Raw genomic sequence first — 24,107 nt, forward strand, 5'->3', positions numbered from 1 at the left:
CACAAGATAGCAGATGTGAGTTGCCACTGGACAACCGATCACATGAACCAGTGTGGAGGGAGATGGAGCGACATAAGGTTTAGAGCGAGAGAGAGATATAGACAGAGAGAATGGAAGAAAGGAAGAGGTGGATCAGAGACTGCATCTAAGCAGTGACATGTCAGTCCATCCAAGCCTAGATCCATCCAAGCCAATAGGAAAGGGGCTTAGTTCAAATGGATGTCGTAACTTCTGATTGTAGGTTAATGAGGTGCAGTTCAATATCAACATCACTGCTGCATTGCATAGAGTCCCCTTATTTGCTTGTGATTATTGGTGTCTCTTCATTCAAGTACATCAAATGTATAGTGAGTGAGTATTTGTACATTTGCCCGTCTAAATGCAGTTTGGCTTAGTGGGAAGTTAGAATCACAATGGTGCTTCAGTGCAATCTGATCTGATAATTATAATGTATAACATGCAGTGATCACAGCTCATGTCACTCAACAGCAGATTGCTGTATCCATGTGTTAGAGGTCAAGTGTAAACAGGCATGTAGTGCTGCTATGTTATAGCGGTGCTATGATGCCCACACCCAGTCAGAAGGCTGTTGAAAGGCTAGTCAGGGTTTGGGTCTATTGCTTTTTAATTCAGTCAATTCAGAAAGTAAACTAAATTCAATGCTTCAATGCTCAATGAGAAGAAATAAGAATTGGAATTTGAGTTTACATTCTGAATCGACTCTATTGAAATGGTCTCATGTACAGTATCGGTAAGGTGCAGTTCAGACTGACATGGAATGTGAACAAATAAACCATTACATTTATTCAGTCACAACTTATTTTTCATTATACATGTTGCTGTTGAAATTATTTATAAAACTTTTTTCTTCAATTGCATTTTTTTTGGAACACAACCGAAGTGCTAAAACCCAACCACAAACGTGGAACTAACACTGAACAGAACACGGAACTCATACACAGCTTCCAGAGTACATAGATTAACTAAGGTGAAGCAAAGATCCAAGTTTGAAATGATCAGAACAATGTAACAACAACAAAAAGGACACGTCACAAGAATTCCCATGTAGCTTTGACTCTTCAAAAAACATCAGTGAAATCAAGAACTACAAAGAAAAAAACTAGCTGCTTTGACCCGGGAAAATGAAAGAAACAAAGATAACGAAAAGACTAAATAATGTCAGCTGGACAAACACAAAAGCAACATTCTTCTGAATCCCGTTTGCAATATGGCTTTTTTCAGAAACTTCTGATGAATGTTATACGTACACCCTCCTCAGGTCATGCAAGGGGATTACATTCAGAGGGGCATGCCACAGACGTACAGTATACTGTAATAAAATAGAATTATGGTACAGAAAATAAATTCATATATGCGTTATATAGGTAGCAGATGAGGCGGGTGGGAGGAGCTATAGGAGGATGGGCTTATTGTAATGGCTGGAATGGAACGGTGTCAAACATGTGGTTTCCATATGTTCTATGTGTTTTGATACAGTTCCATTGATTCCGTTTCAGCCATTACAATGAGCCCATCCTCCTATAGCTCCACCAGCCTCCACTAATAGACAGAGAATCTATTTGTCTTTTTTTCATTTTTATGATACATCAACCAAGCATAGGGCTTCATTCCTGAGAGGGCAGAGCTTATGAGTAGAGGGGATGGGTTGTGTGTGTGTGTGTGTGTGTGTGTAATATGACTGTGGGGGTTGTGTGGTGTTGTTGTCATCATGATATTGCCCAATGGTTCAGAAGTTTGTGTGTGTGTATGTGGGGGGAGTGTGGGGGTGAACAGCGAAGCCACGGCAACAGGTGGATCTATCGTTAAATGCTTTATTAAACTGCGGTAGCTAAAGTGTACTATGTGTAAAAGTGTACTAGACTAATCCTGCTGGGAGTATATGGAGACAGCCCACTACAACATCTTGGCTGAAAGACAGGGAGTGAGCCAGTGCCAAAATATCCCACATTTTAAGGTAGCAATGGCCTTCATGCTCAGGACTGATGAGTCAAGTGTTCAAGCGCCTCATATTGTCTGCACACATAGCTATATATCTGTTCCTTAGGTTGTCAGTTGATGTTTTATGTTATATCACACAGAGACAGACATGCACATGCAGACTTAGTAACAGTGACCAGTAATAACAGCAAACAGGAGACAGGCTTACTGACAGAGATAGACAGAGAGAGAAAACAGACTGAGGCAGACAGACAGGAGTACCATCACGGCTGGCTCCAGACATTAGCGATATAAGCGGTCGCTTAGGGCCCGGGCCGTTTAAAAAAAAAAAAAACTCAGTTGGGGTCTAAATTTACTGTTGAAAGTTAGAAGGTGAAGGTTCGAAATGTGGTTGTGCATCAGCAGTTTTTCTCCTGTTTTGTCACTGACAGTCACTTCATTAGCCATGTCCGCTAACAGATAGTTAGTCGAGCTAGTCACACTCACTCAGATATCATTAACATGACATAAGTAATGGCAAAATGTGTGGAATTACAGGAAATTTGCTTTAGAACTGCAAAAATGTATCTCTACCCCATGGCAAAACTGGTAGCATTGCAGGGCATTAGCATTAAATGTTCAAAACATGCATCTCTGCCCCATGGTAAAATTAGTTGAATTAGATCTCCACTAGTCATCTCAGGTCTATGGATTGAGTAGTTAGTGTACTTCAGCAGATGCACTATACTAAGCCAATAAGGACCCAGTATAGAGACTCTTCTACCATCAGTCCTAGCAATGAACTTTCCTTCAGATCTCCCAACTAAACCCCAACCTCCACACACACCCCAGTGACCTCAGTTCCCCTACACACATCCAAACAGCTCCCCAAATACACTGCTCAAAAAAATAAAGGGAACACTAAAATAACACATCCTAGATCTGAATTAATGAAATATTCTTATTAAATACTTTTTTCTTTACATAGTTGAATGTGCTGACAACAAAATCACACAAAAATGATCAATGGAAATCAAATGTATCAACCCATGGAGGTCTGGATTTGGAGTCTCACTCAAAATTAAAGTGGAAAACCACACTACAGGCTGATCCAACTTTGATGTAATGTCCTTAAAACAAGTCAAAATGAGGCTCAGTAGTGTGTGTGTGGCCTCCACGTGACTGTATGACCTCCCTACAATGCCTGGGCATGCTCCTGATGAGATGGCGGATGGTCTCCTGAGGGATCTCCTCCCAGACCTGGACTAAAGCATCCTCCAACTCCTGGACAGTCTGTGGTGCAACGTGGCGTTGGTGGATGGAGCGAGACATGATGTCCCAGATGTGCTAAATTGGATTCAGGTCTGGGGAACGGGCGGGCCAGTCCATAGCATCAATGCCTTCCTCTTGCAGGAATTGCTGACACACTCCAGCCACATGAGGTCTAGCATTGTCTTGCATTAGGAGGAACCCAGGGCCAACCGCACCAGCATATGGTCTCACAAGGGGTCTGAGGATTTCATCTCGGTACCGAATGGCAGTCAGGCTACCTCTGGCGAGCACATGGAGGGCTGTGCGACCCCCCAAAGAAATGCCACCCCACACCATGACTGACCCACCGCCAAACCGTTCATGCTGGAGGATGTTGCAGGCAGCAGAATGTTCTCCATGGCGTCTCCAGACTGTCACATGTGCTCAGTGTGAACCTGCTTTCATCTGTGAAGAGCACAGGGCACCAGTGGCGAATTTGCCAATCTTGGTGTTCTCTGGCAAATGCCAAACGTCCTGCACGGTGTTGGGCTGTAAGCACAACCCCCACCTGTGGGCATCGGGCCCTCATACCACCCACATGGAGTCTGTTTCTGACCGTTTGAGCAGACACATGCACATTTGTGGCCTGCTGGAGATCATTTTGCAGGGCTCTGGCAGTGCTCCTCCTGCTCCTCCTTGCACAAAGGCGGAGGTAGTGGTCCTGCTGCTGGGTTGTTGCCCTCCTACGGCCTCCTCCACGTTTCCTGATGTACTGGCCTGTCTCCTGGTAGCGTCTCCATGCTCTGGACACTACGCTGGCAGACACAGCAAACATTCTTGCCACAGCACTACCTAAGCCACTTGTGTGGGTTGTAGACTTCGTCTCATGCTACCACTAGAGTGAAAGCACCGCCAGCATTCAAAAGTGACCAAAACATCAGCCAGGAAGCATAGGAACTGAGAAGTGGTCTGTGGTTATCACCTGCAGAACCACTCTTTTATTGGGGGTGTCTTGCTAATTGCCTATAATTTCCACCTGTTGTCTATTCCATTTGCACAACAGCATGTGAAATGTATTGTCAATCAGTGTTGCTTCCTAAGCGGACAGTTTGATTTCACAGAAGTGTGATTGACTTGGAGTTACATTGTGTTGTTTAAGTGTTCCCTTTATTTTTTTGAGCAGTGTAGATTGTCAACACTAGACGTCACAACTAATAACAAGACATGACCAAATGAGTTGTTTAAAACACCGGACAGACAGACAGCCAGCCAGCCAGCCAGACAGACAGACAGACAGACAGACAGACTGACAGACAGACAGACAGACAGAGAGGACAGGGGTAGGACAAACAGATTAGAGTCAGAGGAAAGTGTAGCGGGTTGCTTTAAAGGGATAGTAGGGATAGAGGTAAGGTTGATGGCACATACATCATCTACAGGGGTATGGAGGTGAGATAGATAGAGGACTCATCTCTGTATCTGTGCCATTAAAGCGTCTGTGTGACAGTATAGGCAGGACCGTTGAGGTACTAAAGTAGTACATGTTATTCTTCTTCATTGGCTGATTGCTCCCAAACCATAGGAACCCCCCACAGTTTACAACTTTAAAATGGTGGAAGACCTCAATGGCAATGGCCATGTTAGAAACAGGTTATATAAATGATGAGTCCTCTATCTATCTCTATGGGCTGTCCAGAGACCTGAGTGGCCATGCTGGATACATGCTTGTATTTACATTACATCTGTGTGCAAATAAAGGAAACTGAAATATCCCTGTGAGTGTAGAGGGGGCCCAAAGTCCCCAAGTTTCAGCTGGAGCTGATGTATGTTATGCAACAGTGTGTGCGTGTGTGTGATGCATCCTTGTGTGCGTGTGTGTGTGTGTGACATAGATACTCAGTGTGCTCTGAGAATGAAATGAGAGCCATTCTGCTTGGAGTTTAGTGTGTAAAGATTCAGAATTATTATACTACTAATTGAAACTTCCCGTAGCAACAAATCCGATGACGTTGTCAATAACAACAACAAATTCTTCATTTAAGTTTTTCTCTTTTTTGGCAGAGGGCGGATTGAATTAAAAAACTCTGTTGATAAAACCATTTACAACAATAAAATAACTAAACAAAAACAAAAACATTTAAACAAACTGCTTAAATGACTTCATACCGGTTGTGGAGAGTGCTCTTCAAAAATCTGTGTTAGAATTTTGACCAAATGAAAATACATACGTGTATTGAATGATTATTTTTTTCTACAATACTGTAACATCGTGTTTTTTTGCATTTATACCTAGTCTGTTTTACAGATACGCACGGAGACAAACTGAAAAAAGGTCACTGACATGCAGTTCGCTTGCTGAGAAGAAAAAAAGAAAAAACACAAACATTATTAACATTTCACATTATAGCTATCTGAAATAAAACAGGAGGAAAGGAATGGAATTAAACCATCAGAAATGTCAAAAGGTGCGGGGTTCTTTTGTTGGTGTCAGGGGTCAGAGATTGAGGGTCACGACTGCTGGCCGCTCCATTGGCTCTCCATCGGTCGCCGCAGCAGCTCCTCGACGTGTCGCGCCACGTCCATGGTGTCATCCAGGTCAAAGTCACCGTCAGCATCTAACATGGAGTCACTCCTGTCACAACACAGGAACCAGTTAGTAACACAGGGTATCAGACACACACCTCACAACACAGGAACCAGTTAGTAACACAGGGTATCAGACACACACACCTCACAACACAGGAACCAGTTAGTAACACAGGGTATCAGACACACACACCTCACAACACAGGAACCAGTTAGTAACACAGGGTATCAGACACACACCTCACAACACAGGAACCAGTTAGTAACACAGGGTATCAGACACACACACCTCACAACACAGGAACCAGTTAGTAACACAGGGTATCAGACACACACACTCACAACACAGGAACCAGTTAGTAACACAGGGTATCAGACACACACCTCACAACACAGGAACCAGTTAGTAACACAGGGTATCAGACACACACCTCACAACACAGGAACCAGTTAGTAACACAGGGTATCAGACACACACCTCACAACACAGGAACCAGTTAGTAACACAGGGTATCAGACACACACCTCACAACACAGGAACCAGTTAGTAACACAGGGTATCAGACACACACCTCACAACACAGGAACCAGTTAGTAACACAGGGTATCAGACACACACCTCACAACACAGGAACCAGTTAGTAACACAGGCCATCAGACACACACCTCACAACAAAGGAACCAGTTAGTAACACAGGCCATCAGACACACACACCTCACAACACAGGAACCAGTTAGTAACACAGGGTATCAGACACACCTCACAACACAGGAACCAGTTAGTAGCACAGGGTATCAGACACACACTTCACAACACAGGAACCAGTTAGTAACACAGGCCATCAGACACACACCTCACAACACAGGAACCAGTTAGTAACACAGGCCATCAGACACACACACCTCACAACACAGGAACCAGTTAGTAACACAGGCCATCAGACACACACACCTCACAACACAGGAACCAGTTAGTAACACAGGCCATCAGACACACACACCTCACAACACAGGAACCAGTTAGTAACACAGGCCATCAGACACACACCTCACAACACAGGAACCAGTTAGTAACACAGGCCATCAGACACACACACCTCACAACACAGGAAACAGTTAGTAACACAGGGTATCAGACACACCTCACAACATAGGAACCAGTTAGTAACACAGGCCATCAGACACACACCTCACAACACAGGAACCAGTTAGTAACACAGGGTATCAGACACACAACTCACAACACAGGAACCAGTTAGTAACACAGGCCATCAGAGACACACCTCACAACACAGGAACCAGTTAGTAACACAGGGTATCAGACACACACACCTCACAACACAGGAACCAGTTAGTAACACAGGCCATCAGAGACACACCTCACAACACAGGAACCAGTTAGTAACACAGGGTATCAGACACACACCTCACAACACAGGAACCAGTTAGTAACACAGGGTATCAGACACACACTTCACAACACAGGAACCAGTTAGTAACACAGGCCATCAGACACACACCTCACAACACAGGAACCAGTTAGTAACACAGGCCATCAGACACACACACCTCACAACACAGGAACCAGTTAGTAACACAGGCCATCAGACACACACACCTCACAACACAGGAACCAGTTAGTAACACAGGCCATCAGACACACACCTCACAACACAGGAACCAGTTAGTAACACAGGCCATCAGACACACACACCTCACAACACAGGAAACAGTTAGTAACACAGGCCATCAGACACACACACCTCACAACACAGGAAACAGTTAGTAACACAGGGTATCAGACACACCTCACAACATAGGAACCAGTTAGTAACACAGGCCATCAGACACACACCTCACAACACAGGAACCAGTTAGTAACACAGGGTATCAGACACACAACTCACAACACAGGAACCAGTTAGTAACACAGGCCATCAGAGACACACCTCACAACACAGGAACCAGTTAGTAACACAGGGTATCAGACACACACACCTCACAACACAGGAACCAGTTAGTAACACAGGCCATCAGAGACACACCTCACAACACAGGAACCAGTTAGTAACACAGGGTATCAGACACACACCTCACAACACAGGAACCAGTTAGTAACACAGGGTATCAGACACACACCTCACAACACAGGAACCAGTTACTAACACAGGCCATCAGACACACACACCTCACAACACAGGAACCAGTTAGTAACACAGGGTATCAGACACACCTCACAACACAGGAACCAGTTAGTAGCACAGGGTATCAGACACACACTTCACAACACAGGAACCAGTTAGTAACACAGGCCATCAGACACACCTCACAACACAGGAACCAGTTAGTAGCACAGGGTATCAGACACACACTTCACAACACAGGAACCAGTTAGTAACACAGGCCATCAGACACACACCTCACAACACAGGAACCAGTTAGTAACACAGGCCATCAGACACACACACCTCACAACACAGGAACCAGTTAGTAACACAGGCCATCAGACACACACACCTCACAACACAGGAACCAGTTAGTAACACAGGCCATCAGACACACACCTCATAACACAGGAACCAGTTAGTAACACAGGCCATCAGACACACACACCTCACAACACAGGAAACAGTTAGTAACACAGGCCATCAGACACACACACCTCACAACACAGGAAACAGTTAGTAACACAGGGTATCAGACACACCTCACAACATAGGAACCAGTTAGTAACACAGGCCATCAGACACACACCTCACAACACAGGAACCAGTTAGTAACACAGGGTATCAGACACACAACTCACAACACAGGAACCAGTTAGTAACACAGGCCATCAGAGACACACACCTCACAACACAGGAACCAGTTAGTAACACAGGGTATCAGACACACACCTCACAACACAGGAACCAGTTAGTAGCACAGGGTATCAGACACACACTTCACAACACAGGAACCAGTTAGTAACACAGGCCATCAGACACACACCTCACAACACAGGAACCAGTTAGTAACACAGGCCATCAGACACACACACCTCACAACACAGGAACCAGTTAGTAACACAGGCCATCAGACACACACACCTCACAACACAGGAACCAGTTAGTAACACAGGCCATCAGACACACACCTCACAACACAGGAACCAGTTAGTAACACAGGCCATCAGACACACACACCTCACAACACAGGAAACAGTTAGTAACACAGGCCATCAGACACACACACCTCACAACACAGGAAACAGTTAGTAACACAGGGTATCAGACACACCTCACAACATAGGAACCAGTTAGTAACACAGGCCATCAGACACACACCTCACAACACAGGAACCAGTTAGTAACACAGGGTATCAGACACACAACTCACAACACAGGAACCAGTTAGTAACACAGGCCATCAGACACACACCTCACAACACAGGAACCAGTTAGTAACACAGGGTATCAGACACACAACTCACAACACAGGAACCAGTTAGTAACACAGGCCATCAGAGACACACCTCACAACACAGGAACCAGTTAGTAACACAGGGTATCAGACACACACACCTCACAACACAGGAACCAGTTAGTAACACAGGCCATCAGAGACACACCTCACAACACAGGAACCAGTTAGTAACACAGGGTATCAGACACACACCTCACAACACAGGAACCAGTTAGTAACACAGGGTATCAGACACACACCTCACAACACAGGAACCAGTTAGTAACACAGGGTATCAGACACACACACCTCACACTCCCACATGCACGCACACATATGTAATCTATACTCACATAGGCGGGTATATGCCATAGTTTGGAGGGTGACTGACAACAGGGGAGGCTCCGTGATCCATGTAGGTGGGGTTTGCTGCTGGGTCAGGATTGGTTGTGGTGAACCTGAAGGTCCAGACAAACAAGACATACAGACACATGCGCACGAGTCAGAGAACGTCATTCCGAACGCCAGCTTTGTCGGTTACCACGGCAACCTCCATCAGCATCCCTCACCACCACCCCCTCCTCCTGCTCCTCCTCTGCTTCATTAATTACCAGTCCCTTTGAGCAGCAGGATCAGGTTAGGCAGGGTGCTGGGCAGCAGCACCTGAAGTCCTCCCACTGAGAGGCCCACAGACCCTTGGTAACAATAGGGACCCTGCTAACTCATTACCCAGAATGACATTACTAAGTGCAGTGATGAGAGGGACAGAGGCGCCCTCAGGCCCGCGGATGCTGGGCTCTAATTGGTTCCTCCATCTGGAGTGAAGACCTAATGGTTGATCTGCATTCAGGCCACATTGTTAGGTGATTAAATCAGCCCTATCGCCACAAAGAGAGATCGAGACTTACTCTGGTACCACTTGTTTGATCTGCGGTTTCACGTATCCATCCACTGCTTTGGCTGTAAGAGAGAATGGTAAGTGAAGGAGAGACAGGGAGAATCGCTTTGTTCAGACTGTAGATATGGTCCACATTCACATGTTCCTCAGTGTGGCTGTTATAAGCCTCTATCTGACCAAATTGCAACAGATATAGAGAATAGACATGACAGTATAATTATATGTCATCATTTATTTTATAGGGATGAATAGAGGTGAGGTACATACACAGGGGTGGCGTGTAGTATTTGGAGAAGACCTCATCCTTGGGTCTGTCTGGGTAGAGGAACAGGAGGTGGTTGAGGTCACTGATGCGGTCAGCCAGAGAGCGGATGGAGAAGTCTTTGGCTGTGTAGGGCATGAGGTTCCACACCATCCTCTCCCCTGGAAACATAGACACACTTGTTATAGTTCCACTTGGCTATTTTTACAGACCTTCTCCGTCAAATATTAATTTGTTGACTAATTGACTAACTGACAAAATAATGAATTGATTGATCACTTGACTGGTTGATTCGTCAGTACCTGGTTTGTTGGGATTCTCAGCCACCCAGGCGATAGTGATCCCTCCGATCTCAGAGTCGCTGAAGCGGAGCAGGAAGGTCCCGTTGGGTTTGGACATCAACATGTCCTGGGCCTGCTGCTTGTTCACAAATCCCAGGATCGCCCTGTACATAGAGAACGGAGGAAGGAAGAGAGAGAGAGATTGAGAGAGAGAGAGAGAGAGAGAGAGAGAGAGAGAGAGAGAGAGAGAGAGAGAGAGAGAGAGAGAGAGAGAGAGAGAGAGAGGGAGAGAGACAGAGAGAGAGAGAGAGAGAGAGAGAGAGAGAGAGAGAGAGAGAGAGAGAGAGAGAGAGAGAGAGAGGGAGAGAGACAGAGAGAGAGAGAGAGAGAGAGAGAGAGTCAGAGAGAGAGAGAGAGAGAGAGAGAGAGAGAGATTGAGAGAGAGAGAGAGAGAGAGAGAGAGAGAGAGTCACATAGAGAACTAATCTCACTCTCACACTCTCTGAGTGCTTGACTAATGTATTATAGAGAGAGAGAGAGAAGGGGAGAGACATCAAGAGGGAGATATGGAGAGAAGGAAAACACAGACAAACAAATGTACAGAGAATAAAAAGCCCAGGAGCAGGTCCGGAGGAGGGCATAAGTAGGACATGAGGAGGACAGGAGGAGGACATGAGGAGGACAGGAGGAGGTCTGGAGGAGGGCATAAGTAGGACATGAGGAGGGCATGAGGAGGACAGGAGGAGGTCCGGAGGAGGGCATAAGTAGGACATGAGGAGGGCATGAGGAGGACATGAGGAGGGCATGAGGAGGACATGAGGAGGACATGAGGAGGACAGGAGGAGGTCCGGAGGAGGGCATAAGTAGGACATGAGGAGGGCATGAGGAGGACATGAGGAGGACAGGAGGAGGACATGAGGAGGACATGAGGAGGACAGGAGGAGGTCCGGAGGAGGGCATAAGTAGGACATGAGGAGGGCATGAGGAGGACATGAGGAGGACGTGAGGAGGTCATGGAGGAGGGCATAAGTAGGACATGAGGAGGGCATGAGGAGGACATGAGGAGGGCATGAGGAGGACATGAGGAGGGCATGAGGAGGGCATGAGGAGGACGTGAGGAGGTCCGGAGGAGGAGGGCATAAGTAGGACATGAGGAGGGCATGAGGAGGACATGAGGAGGACAGGAGGAGGTCCGGAGGAGGGCATAAGTAGGACATGAGGAGGGCATAAGTAGGACATGAGGAGGGCATGAGGGAGGACATGAGGAGGACAGGAGGAGGACAGGAGGAGGTCTGGAGGAGGGCATAAGTAGGACATGAGGAGGGCATGAGGAGGACATGAGGAGGACAGGAGGAGGTCCGGAGGAGGTCTGGAGGAGGGCATAAGTAGGACATGAGGAGGGCATAAGGGGACATGAGGAGGGCATGAGGAGGACATGAGGAGGACAGGAGGAGGACAGGAGGAGGTCTGGAGGAGGGCATAAGTAGGACATGAGGAGGGCATGAGGAGGACATGAGGGAGGACAGGAGGAGGTCCGGAGGAGGGCATAAGTAGGACATGAGGAGGGCATGAGGAGGACATGAGGAGGACAGGAGGTCCGGAGGAGGGCATAAGTAGGACATGAGGAGGACATGAGGAGGACATGAGGAGGACAGGAGGAGGTCCGGAGGAGGGCATAAGTAGGACATGAGGAGGGCATGAGGAGGACATGAGGAGGACATGAGGAGGGCATGAGGAGGACATGAGGAGGACATGAGGAGGACATGAGGAGGACATGAGGAGGTCCGGAGGAGGGCATATAGGACATGAGGAGGACATGAGGAGGACATGAGGAGGACAGGAGGAGGTCCGGAGGAGGGCATAAGTAGGACATGAGGAGGGCATGAGGAGGACATGAGGAGGACATGAGGAGGACATGAGGAGGACATGAGGAGGACAGGAGGAGGTCCGGAGGAGGGCATAAGTAGGACATGAGGAGGGCATGAGGAGGACATGAGGAGGGCATGAGGAGGTCCGGAGGAGGTCTGGAGGGGGCATAAGTAGGACATGAGGAGGGCATAAGTAGGACATGAGGAGGGCATGAGGAGGACATGAGGAGGACATGAGGAGGACAGGAGGAGGTCTGGAGGAGGGCATAAGTAGGACATGAGGAGGGCATGAGGAGGACATGAGGAGGACAGGAGGAGGTCCGGAGGAGGGCATAAGTAGGACATGAGGAGGGCATGAGGAGGACATGAGGAGGACAGGAGGAGGTCCGGAGGAGGGCATAAGTAGGACATGAGGAGGGCATGAGGAGGACATGAGGAGGACATGAGGAGGTCCGGAGGAGGGCATAAGTAGGACATGAGGAGGGCATGAGGAGGACATGAGGAGGGCATGAGGAGGACATGAGGAGGACATGAGGAGGACATGAGGAGGACATGAGGAGGACATGAGGAGGACATGAGGAGGACATGAGGAGGACAGGAGGAGGTCCGGAGGAGGGCATAAGTAGGACATGAGGAGGGCATGAGGAGGACATGAGGAGGACAGGAGGAGGACCGGAGGAGGGCATAAGTAGGACATGAGGAGGGCATGAGGAGGACATGAGGAGGACAGGAGGAGGTCCGGAGGAGGGCATAAGTAGGACATGAGGAGGGCATGAGGAGGACATGAGGAGGACAGGAGGAGGTCCGGAGGAGGGCATAAGTAGGACATGAGGAGGGCATGAGGAGGACATGAGGAGGACAGGAGGAGGTCCGGAGGAGGGCATAAGTAGGACATGAGGAGGGCATGAGGAGGACATGAGGAGGACAGGAGGAGGTCCGGAGGAGGGCATAAGTAGGACATGAGGAGGGCATGAGGAGGACATGAGGAGGACAGGAGGAGGTCCGGAGGAGGGCATAAGTAGGACATGAGGAGGGCATGAGGAGGACATGAGGAGGACATGAGGAGGACATGAGGAGGACATGAGGAGGACATGAGGAGGACAGGAGGAGGTCCGGAGGAGGGCATAAGTAGGACATGAGGAGGGCATGAGGAGGACATGAGGAGGACAGGAGGAGGTCCGGAGGAGGGCATAAGTAGGACATGAGGAGGGCATGAGGAGGACATGAGGAGGACAGGAGGAGGTCCGGAGGAGGGCATAAGTAGGACATGAGGAGGGCATGAGGAGGACATGAGGAGGACAGGAGCAGGTCCGGAGGAGGGCATAAGTAGGACATGAGGAGGGTATGAGGAGGACATGAGGAGGACAGGAGGAGGTCTGGAGGAGGGCATAAGTAGGACATGAGGAGGGCATGAGGAGGACATGAGGAGGACAGGAGGAGGTCCGGAGGAGGGCATAAGTAGGACATGAGGAGGGCATGAGGAGGACATGAGGAGGACAGGAGGAGGTCCGGAGGAGGGCATAAGTAGGACATGAGGAGGGCATAAGTAGGACATGAGGAGGGCATGAGGAGGACATGAGGAGGAAAGGAGGAGGGCATGAGGAGGACATGAGGAGGGCATGAGGAGGACGTGAGGAGGACAGGAGGAGGGCATAAGTAGGACATGAGGAGGGCATGAGGAGGACATGAGGAGGACAGGAGGAGGGCATGAGGAGGACATGAGGAGGGCATGAGGAGGACATGAGGAGGACAGGAGGAGGGCATGAGGAGGACATGAGGAGGGCATGAGGAGGACATGAGGAGGACAGGAGGAGGTCCGGAGGAGGGCATAAGTAGGACATGAGGAGGGCATGAGGAGGACATGAGGAGGACAGGAGGAGGTCCGGAGGAGGGCATAAGTAGGACATGAGGAGGGCATGAGGAGGACATGAGGAGGACAGGAGGAGGTCCGGAGGAGGGCATAAGTAGGACATGAGGAGGGCATGAGGAGGACATGAGGAGGACAGGAGGAGGTCCGGAGGAGGGCATAAGGGACATGAGGAGGGCATGAGGAGGACATGAGGAGGACAGGAGGAGGTCCGGAGGAGGGCATAAGTAGGACATGAGGAGGGCATAAGTAGGACATGAGGAGGGCATGAGGAGGACATGAGGAGGAAAGGAGGAGGGCATGAGGAGGACATGAGGAGGGCATGAGGAGGACGTGAGGAGGACAGGAGGAGGGCATAAGTAGGACATGAGGAGGGCATGAGGAGGACATGAGGAGGACAGGAGGAGGGCATGAGGAGGACATGAGGAGGGTATGAGGAGGACATGAGGAGGACAGGAGGAGGGCATGAGGAGGACATGAGGAGGGCATGAGGAGGGCATGAGGAGGACATGAGGAGGGCATGAGGAGGACGTGAGGAGGACAGGAGGAGGGCATAAGTAGGACATGAGGAGGGCATGAGGAGGACATGAGGAGGGCATGAGGAGGACGTGAGGAGGACAGGAGGAGGGCATAAGTAGGACATGAGGAGGGCATGAAGAGGATATGAGGAGGACGTGAGGAGGACAGGAGGAGGGCATGAGGAGGGCATAAGTAGGACATGAGGAGGGCATGAAGAGGATATGAGGAGGACGTGAGGAGGACAGGAGGAGGGCATGAGGAGGACAGGAGGAGGGCATGAAGAGGGCATGAGGAGGACATGAGGATGACATGAGGAGGGCATGAGGAGGACATGAGGAGGGCATGAGGAGGACATGAGGAGGACATGAGGAGGGCATGAGGAGGACATGAGGAGGACATGAGGAGGACATGAGGAGGGCATGAGGAGGACATGAGGAGGGCATGAGGAGGACATGAGGAGGACATGAGGAGGGCATGAGGAGGACATGAGGAGGGCATGAGGAGGACATGAGGAGGACATGAGGAGGGCATGAGGAGGACATGAGGAGGACATGAGGAGGGCAGGAGGAGGACATGAGGAGGAAAGGAGGAGGGCATGAGGAGGACATGAGGAGGGCATGAGGAGGACGTGAGGAGGACAGGAGGAGGGCATAAGTAGGACATGAGGAGGGCATGAAGAGGATATGAGGAGGACGTGAGGAGGACAGGAGGAGGGCATGAGGAGGACAGGAAGAGGGCATAAGTAGGACATGAGGAGGGCATGAAGAGGATATGAGGAGGGCATGAAGAGGATATGAGGAGGATGTGAGGAGGACAGGAGGGCATGAGGAGGACATGAGGAGGGCATGAAGAGTATATGAGGAGGACGTGAGGAGGACGTGAGGAGGACAGGAGGAGGGCATAAGTAGGACATGAGGAGGGCATGAAGAGGATATGAGGAGGACGTGAGGAGGACAGGAGGAGGGGATGAGGAGGACATGAGGAGGGCATGAGGAGGATATGAGGAGGACGTGAGGAGGACAGGAGGAGGGCATGAGGAGGACAGGAGGAGGACATGAGGAGGACAGGAGGAGGGCATAAGTAGGACATGAGGAGGGCATGAAGAGGATATGAGGAGGACGTGAGGAGGACAGGAGGAGGGCATGAGGAGGACAGGAGGAGGACATGAGGAGGACAGGAGGAGGGCATAAGTAGGACATGAGGAGGGCATGAAGAGGATATGAGGAGGACGTGAGGAGGACAGTAGGAGGGCATGAGGAGGACAGGAGGAGGACATGAGGAGGACAGGAGGAGGGCATAAGTAGGACATGAGGAGGGCATGAAGAGGATATGAGGAGGACGTGAGGAGGGCATGAGGAGGACAGGAGGAGGACATGAGGAGGACAGGAGGAGGGCATGAGGAGGGCATAAGTAGGACATGAGGAGGGCATGAAGAGGATATGAGGAGGACGTGAGGAGGACAGGAGGAGGGGATGAGGAGGACATGAGGAGGGCATGAGGAGGATATGAGGAGGACGTGAGGAGGACAGGAGGAGGGCATGAGGAGGACAGGAGGAGGACATGAGGAGGACAGGAGGAGGGCATAAGTAGGACATGAGGAGGGCATGAAGAGGATATGAGGAGGGGCGTGAGGAGGACAGGAGGAGGGCATGCAGGAGGAGGACAGGAGGAGGACAGGAGGAGGGCATAAGTAGGACATGAGGAGGGCATGAAGAGGATATGAGGAGGACGTGAGGAGGACAGGAGGAGGGCATGAGGAGGACAGGAGGAGGACATGAGGAGGACAGGAGGAGGGCATAAGTAGGACATGAGGAGGGCATGAAGAGGATATGAGGAGGACGTGAGGAGGACAGGAGGAGGGCATGAGGAGGACATGAGGAGGACAGGAGGAGGGCATAAGTAGGACATGAGGAGGACAGGAGGAGGGCATGAAGAGGATATGAGGAGGACGTGAGGAGGACAGGAGGAGGGCATGAGGAGGGCATGAGGAGGACATGAGGAGGACATGAGGAGAACATGAGGAGGACATGAGGAGGACAGGAGGAGGGCATGAGGAGGACAGGAGGAGAACCTGAGGAGGACAGGAGGAGGACATGAGGAGGACATGGGGAGGACAGGAGGAGGACATAAGGACAGAGATAGACAAAGATACATTGTTACATACATTGTCATGCCTCCCCCTTCCCCTACAATAATTTTATCCTCTTGACCTACTACAGGTAGGGATAAATATCTATGTGGTTGCTATGGTAAAGCCGTGTCCATTGTGGGGAGGGCCTTTTGGTAGAGGCTCGTTGAGCTTAAAAAAGCAATCAAAATGTGAGGCTGCAACAGCAGGGGGGCTTAAGAGGGAAAAACACCAAGTGCAATCTGTCAAGAAGACTCACTAAAGAAAGCACATTACAGCTGCCATTCGAACGACAACAAAAAGAGGCCTTTAGCTTAGTTAAGCCATTTTCTCTGTCCATTTTCCTGTCTACTTGGGCAGTGTGTGCATGCTGCAGGCATCTCATGTTACACTAACACACAATCCAAGTCAAACCTCATTTCCACAGGTTATTCTGGAGTATACATTTTAGGAATATAGACATTTAAAAAAAATATTCTTACCCATCATTCCAGTGTGGTTTGAGATGTTTTTTTGTGAGTTCCATGACCCCATCAAACCACTGCCAGAATGTGAAATTCCTGCCAGGCAGACTCTCCTGTAGGTTAGAGGGATTGGGACATTGGGTTTGATACAGTCGATAAACAATTTGTTGTCTGTCTTTAATCGCACTAACCTCTCCTCACACATACAGAGTAGCTCCAGTTTCAACTGTTCTGCCTGTGGTTATGGAACCTTAACCTGTTCACCAGACGTGCTGTTTTCACTTCTCTAGAGACAGCAGGAGCGGTAGAGATACTCTGAATGAAAAGCCAACTGACATTTACTCCTGAGGTGCTGACCTGTTGCACCCTCGACATCCACTGTGATTATTATTATTTGACCCTGCTGGTCATCTATGAACATTTGAACATCTTGGCCATGTTCTATTATAATCTCCACCTGGCACAGCCAGAAGAGGACTGGCCACCCCTCATAGCCTGGTTCCTCTCTAGGTTTCTTCCTAGGTTCTGGCCTTTCTAGTGAGTTTTTCCTAGCCACCCCTCATAACCTGGTTCCTCTCTAGGTTTCTTCCTAGGTTCTGGCCTTTCTAGTGAGTTTTTCCTAGCCACCCCTCATAACCTGGTTCCTCTCTAGGTTTCTTCCTAGGTTCTGTCCTTTCTAGGGAGTTTTTCCTAGCCACCGTGCTTCTACACCTGCATTGCTTGCTGTTTGGTGTTTTAGGCTGGGTTTCTGATATCAGCTGATGTAAGAAGGGCTTTATAAATACATTTGATTTGATTTTTTGTAGAGCAGCAATTCTAATAGACAGTCAGTCAGTGAGAGATTTCAGCTGACCCCCTTACATCCATCCATCCAGTTCAGATCAGTATGACTGTTGCAGCAATGCAGAGTACACTGGGTTATTGTGTTGGTGTGTATGTGTGTGTGTGTGTGTGTGTGTGTGGGGGGGGGGTAAGTATGCGTGTGTGTATCAGCTCTGAGGTGCATGTTCCAGCTCCTGTTTCTAGGCCCTCTCTCTCTAATGAGGCTGATGCTCTGTGGTGAATGAGGTCTGAATGTGAGTGTGCTCTCTGTCATCAGTGGCTGGTTAGAGGGAGCCAATGAGGCCTGGGGCTGAATTAGCCCTTCCTGTCTTGACAAACAGGCCCATTAACCAGACCTGAGGACCTCACGGCCAGCCGACTAGAGCTCATCAAGCTAAATGGCACCTTATTCCCCACCTAGTGCACTACCTTTGACCTGGGCCCTATGGTACCATTAGGGACGCAGCCTTAGAGAGAAACACATTAGAGACTCGCTCAGCCCGAGGAGAGCAGATTTGAATTTATTGTTAATTTAACCTTTATTTAACCTAGGCAAGTCAGTTAAGAACAAATTCTTGTCAGCTCGGGGATTCGATCTAGCAACCTTCAGGTTACTGGCCCAAACGCTCTAACTACTAGGCTACCTGCTGACCCCAATGCAGATATAGTGGAATCATTACTCTGAACACGGGAAGGAACACCATCGAGGTAAACGGTGTCTGCAGTGGCACATACTCACATCTAAATGAAATATACACCAGCCAGGCATGGTAAAAACAATAGGTTCCCTCTGAGTATCAAAGAGATGATATCACCCCTCTACAACAACTTGTTCCTAATGCAGAGATCAGGTCTTGTAGTCCACTGGTCAGTAGTCATGGGCTGTGTCCCACATGGCACCCTACTCACTACAAAGTGCACTGCTTTTGATCAGTGCCCATAGGGTTCTTGTCAAAAGATGGACTCTGGTCAAAAGTAGTGCACCACATAGGAAACATGGTGCCATTTGAGGCCCACCCTGGTCTTACCCTGTTGAACTGGGACCAGGTCATGGTCATGCCGCGGTAGTCGTCAGGGTTGATGCTGGAGCTACTGAAGGCTTTCTGGGCCAGGAAGACCAGGTTCTCCTCTGAGAGGCCACGGTTACTCTGCACCTCCGCCTTGTACTTCATGTTGAGGGCCTCACACAGCTGGGGCCACAGCACCTTGTCAGGCACTATGAAGGGCACCCGACCCTGGGGAGGAGGAGAGGAGAGATGGTTAAGGCCCCTAAACAAGGGCAACGCTAGAGCGTCCCATCAAGAGAAAAACAAAACAATGTAAAGTGTTAAAGACAGCATCACACACACACATACACACAACACGATGTAAAGTGTTAAAGACAGCATCACACACACACATACACACAACACAATGTAAAGTGTTAAAGACAGCATCACACACACACATACACACAACACGATGTAAAGTGTTAAAGACAGCATCACACACACATACACACAACACAATGTAAAGTGTTAAAGACAGCATCACACACACACATACACACAACATGATGTAAAGTGTTAAAGACAGCATCACACACACACATACACACAACACAATGTAAAGTGTTAAAGACAGCATCACACACACACATACACATACACGATGTAAAGTGTTAAAGACAGCATCACACACACATACACACAACACAATGTAAAGTGTTAAAGACAGCATCACACACACACACATACACACAACACAATGTAAAGTGTTAAAGACAACATCACACACATACACACAACACAATGTAAAGTGTTAAAGACAGCATCACACACACACACATACACACAACACAATGTAAAGTGTTAAAGACAACATCACACACACACAACACAATGTAAAGTGTTAAAGACAGCATCATACACACAACACAATGTAAAGTGTTAAAGACAGCATCACACACACATACACACAACACGATGTAAAGTGTTAAAGACAGCATCACACACACACATACACACAACACGATGTAAAGTGTTAAAGACAACATCACACACACACATACACACAACACGATGTAAAGTCTTAAAGACAGCATCACACACACACACACACACACACACACACACACACACACACACACACACACACACACACACACACACACACACACACACACACACACACACACACACACACACACACACACACACACACAATGTAAAGTGTTAAAGACAGCATCACACACACACACATACACACAACACAATGTAAAGTCTTAAAGACAGCATCACACACACACATACACACAACACGATGTAAAGTGTTAAAGACAGCATCACACACACACATACACACAACACGATGTAAAGTGTTAAAGACAGCATCACACACACACATACACACAACACGATGTAAAGTGTTAAAGACAGCATCACACACACACATAAACACAACACGATGATCACACTGAACTTACGGGTTCGGCAAAAGCGTTGTCCCACAGCACTGTTGCCGTGGCGTTATTGTCTTGGCTACCGTGGACGATCACCACCACGGGAAGTGATAACGTCTGACAGAGAGAGCGAGAGAGAGAGGGAAGAAAAAGGTCAGGGTCATTACAAACACAACGATGTGTATCATACACAGTATATATAAGGCAACTCATGTAAAACATCTTTCCACTTTAACCTACTGTACAGCACTTTGTGTTGCAACCAAACAATCCATATAATTCTGAGAAATATATGAACAAATGTGTTATGGGAGTAGGGGAGCATATATGTTCCCTGTACCATTGAAATGTGAAGGTCATTTTTCTTGTGTGACATAGCTTTAACAATGATTACTACTTATAATATGGTCACTGAAGAGGCAGGGTAAGGAACATGGTGTATTGACTGAGCCACCCTCTGCGCGTCGACGACAACTGGATGCATCTGGTTTTCATGGGAAATGGAAAGAGACCCTGTGATGTGACTTCCTTTTTTGGACGTTAAACAAGGCGACACTCCGTCTTAACTCCTCCTCCACATTTACCGGATTGGTTGAACAGTGGAGAAGAGAAAACTCCCCCGACAGTTTTTCCTCTCGTCAGGACCAGAAAGAAAGAAAGGCTGCTGAGGCACTAGGTTAGACTAGAGTCAACAGCTCACCTTGGGCTAGTCCACCACTCTGCTCATCCCTTCCTGTGTGTGCTCTATTGATAAGAGTTGGCAAAACAGCACAAACAGATCTGGGACCAGGTTATCAGTTCTTACCTTAACCTGAAAGACCAGCTCATTACCCCCGACGCTGAACTGAGACTCAAACAGAATGGTAAACTTCTCCTCTGTCACAGACTCCGCCCCTCGCCGGTCCGAGCGCTTGATCCTCTTCAAAGACTACATGAAAGAGGAGGCTTGGTCAGAGAGGAGGATCATGAGGGTTGAGGAGAGGACAGCACCACAGCACACAAACATCTTCTAGACTTCACTTTGAGGAGCTGTTCTCTGATCACACATATACATGATTCCCTGTCATTCCAGGACCAGATTTAAAGGGATACTTCAGGATTTTGGCAATGAGACCCATTGTCTACTTCTGCAGAGTCAGATGAACTCATGGGTACCATTTTTATGTCCCTGTGTCCAGTATGAAGAAAGTTAGAGGTAGTTTTCGCAAGCCAATGCACATTTACTAGCATTCTGCCTTTAACTTAATTCTGGAAATAGAGACATAAAAATGGTATCCACAAATTCATTGCCAAAATCCCAAAGTACCCATTTAAGGCAGAGTTTACATGTAAATTATCCATGGAGGACCCTAGGGAACTCAAAACAGCATGTGGGCTGCGATCTCATAGAATGAGAATGCAGAATCTCCAAAAGCCTCTTGGATTCCAGTTTAGCTGGGGTTTGTCTCTGAAGAGAATCTTCTCTAGGTGTGGTATTACAGACTAAGACTCCCTGGTCCCATCCATCCTCACCATGTTCCTGAAGTTGGCGCTGAGTGTTCCTGTGGCCTGGTGGTACTCCATCACACAGTTGTTGTTAAGGATCTCTCCACTGCTGTCACTGGGAGAGGGGGAAGGAAGAGGGAGGAGGAGAAGGAGGAGGAAGAGGAGAGGTAGATGCTTCAGCAGATGTATTAATCATAGAGGCATGAAACGTCCACAGAACATGAAGGGGAATGACTCATTGCAATTTATGTGAGGCAAGTTTTTTTCAGGATGCCAACGCTGACAATCTTGCAATATGCTACCCAAATTTGCCCCTGGGCTAGGGATAGGCTAACAAGGCTATTCTTTTAGTACTTAGGAAGGAAGATAACATTTATACACAAACTACTTTAGGGATCTATTAGGTGTGTGAAACGTGGGATGTGGCACGAACAAAAGTATAATCTAAATGTGGAATCTCCACTTTCTCCATAGATTACACTGAGGCAGTAGATATCAGTGATGAGGGGGCTCTATGCTGTAACTTACTTCCTGGTGTTCTCGTTCTTGAGCAAGGCCTTCGCCTGCTGTTCACTGATGATGGTGGCCTTGACCTGCGGGGGGTTCATGTGCACATTGAGCTTTCCGCCCACTAGGAGACGCACTGTGGCGACAAACTTGGTCTGGGTTTTCAGCACCTGGGGAGGCTGCTTCTCTATGATAAAGGTGCTGGAGGGAGGGTTGGGGAGAGAGAGACAGAGAGAGAGAGAAGGGAGAGAGAGAGAGAAGGGAGAGAGAGAAGGGAGAGAGAGAGAGAGAGAGCGGGAGAGAGACAGACAGACAGACAGACAGACAGACAGACAGACAGACAGACAGACAGACAGACAGACAGACAGGGGTAGGACAAACAGATTAGAGTCAGAGGAAAGTGTAGCGGGTTGCTTTAAAGGGATAGTGCAACATTTTAGCTTACCCAGAGTCAGATGAACTCATGTATACCATTTGTATGTCTTTGCATGCAGTTTGAAGGAAGTTGAAGGTAGATTCTGGAGCAATTGCTAACTAGCATTAGCCCAATGACAGTAAGTCTACAGGAACAACTGCATGCAAGTTAACAATGGCTCCAGAAACTAACTTCAACTTCCTTCAAACTGCACACAGAGTTATACAAATGGTATACATGAGTTCATCCGACTCTTGGTTAGTAGAAAAAGGGCTTGACTGAAAACATTTAGCAGTATCCCTTTAACCAACATTTCACCACAGGGATTTCTGCTCATCACACTCTACTGCCTATTACGTCTATTTGACCTGCTTTTGAAAGTTACACAGTATGCAAGCTGTCAGCTCTCCATGCTCCCACACATAAACACGCACAGACAGACAAACGCTACACACACACAGGCAGCGTGATGCTCATCCATTCAGGCACGGAGGGCTTTTTAGTAGAGCACGCCGTTTGTGTTTTAGGCTTGGCTGACCGTACTCAATATGAGCAGGCAGTGATGAGATACCCTCCCTCCCAGGCGCCTGCTGGAGGTTTAGGGGGAATAGTAGAGAGGATGTGGGTGTGGTTTCGCTGGAGAGCAGGAAAGAGAGAATTAAGAGGAGAGGAAACACCAGTGCAGTAGTATGAACTTTAAAAGTAGTGTTTTTACTCTCTCAACGCTCCCCTGTATGTGGCCGAATGGACATCGTTCTGACAATGATACAGCTTCTCAGTGCATTATGGGTCTATGTGGGGACCACAGCTGGAATAAGGAGAGAGCAGAGGGTTCTGGGAGCAGTCAGAAGACTTCCTGATCCAGTCAGTGAGGCTGGTGGACTGATATGGGCTGACAGACAGTGCCCCCAGGGCTACAACACTCTACCATG

General features: G+C 48.4%; 1 protein-coding gene and 2 long non-coding RNA genes across 8 annotated transcripts in view; 1 reads left to right on the plus strand and 2 right to left on the minus strand.

Annotated features, from left to right (window-relative positions):
* Positions 1 to 779: 779 nt before the first annotated feature.
* Positions 780 to 24,107, minus strand: part of LOC118377919 (signal transducer and activator of transcription 5B-like) — a 113,803-nt gene continuing 90,475 nt past the window's right edge. Inside the window, exons 10-20 of the mRNA XM_052518720.1 lie at positions 22,782 to 22,961; positions 22,281 to 22,368; positions 21,574 to 21,696; positions 20,793 to 20,885; positions 19,357 to 19,563; positions 17,525 to 17,619; positions 10,682 to 10,824; positions 10,385 to 10,540; positions 10,128 to 10,179; positions 9,573 to 9,677; positions 780 to 5,821 (exon numbers count right to left, since the gene is read on the minus strand). Coding sequence (XP_052374680.1) covers positions 5,698 to 5,821; positions 9,573 to 9,677; positions 10,128 to 10,179; positions 10,385 to 10,540; positions 10,682 to 10,824; positions 17,525 to 17,619; positions 19,357 to 19,563; positions 20,793 to 20,885; positions 21,574 to 21,696; positions 22,281 to 22,368; positions 22,782 to 22,961 — 1,366 coding nt within the window. The 3' untranslated portion in view covers positions 780 to 5,697. The remainder of the gene's footprint in view (positions 5,822 to 9,572; positions 9,678 to 10,127; positions 10,180 to 10,384; positions 10,541 to 10,681; positions 10,825 to 17,524; positions 17,620 to 19,356; positions 19,564 to 20,792; positions 20,886 to 21,573; positions 21,697 to 22,280; positions 22,369 to 22,781; positions 22,962 to 24,107) is intronic.
* Positions 5,866 to 9,545, minus strand: LOC127930001 (uncharacterized). 5 transcript variants are annotated; one of them, XR_008136470.1, is made up of 5 exons: positions 8,765 to 9,545; positions 8,101 to 8,339; positions 7,294 to 8,008; positions 6,299 to 6,823; positions 5,866 to 6,015 (listed from the first exon to the last, which is right to left on the minus strand). It is a non-coding gene; the product is annotated as an uncharacterized LOC127930001 (long non-coding RNA). The 5 variants fall into 5 exon arrangements; XR_008136468.1 differs by having other exon boundaries at positions 6,252 to 6,823; XR_008136467.1 differs by having other exon boundaries at positions 6,205 to 6,823.
* LOC127930002 (uncharacterized) lies at positions 11,961 to 14,530 on the plus strand. 2 transcript variants are annotated; one of them, XR_008136471.1, is made up of 4 exons: positions 11,961 to 12,027; positions 13,210 to 13,528; positions 13,837 to 14,034; positions 14,343 to 14,530. It is a non-coding gene; the product is annotated as an uncharacterized LOC127930002 (long non-coding RNA). The 2 variants fall into 2 exon arrangements; XR_008136472.1 differs by having other exon boundaries at positions 13,210 to 13,462.

This window comes from Oncorhynchus keta, chromosome 5 (assembly GCF_023373465.1).
Source record: "Oncorhynchus keta strain PuntledgeMale-10-30-2019 chromosome 5, Oket_V2, whole genome shotgun sequence".
Lineage (NCBI taxonomy): Eukaryota > Metazoa > Chordata > Actinopteri > Salmoniformes > Salmonidae > Oncorhynchus > Oncorhynchus keta.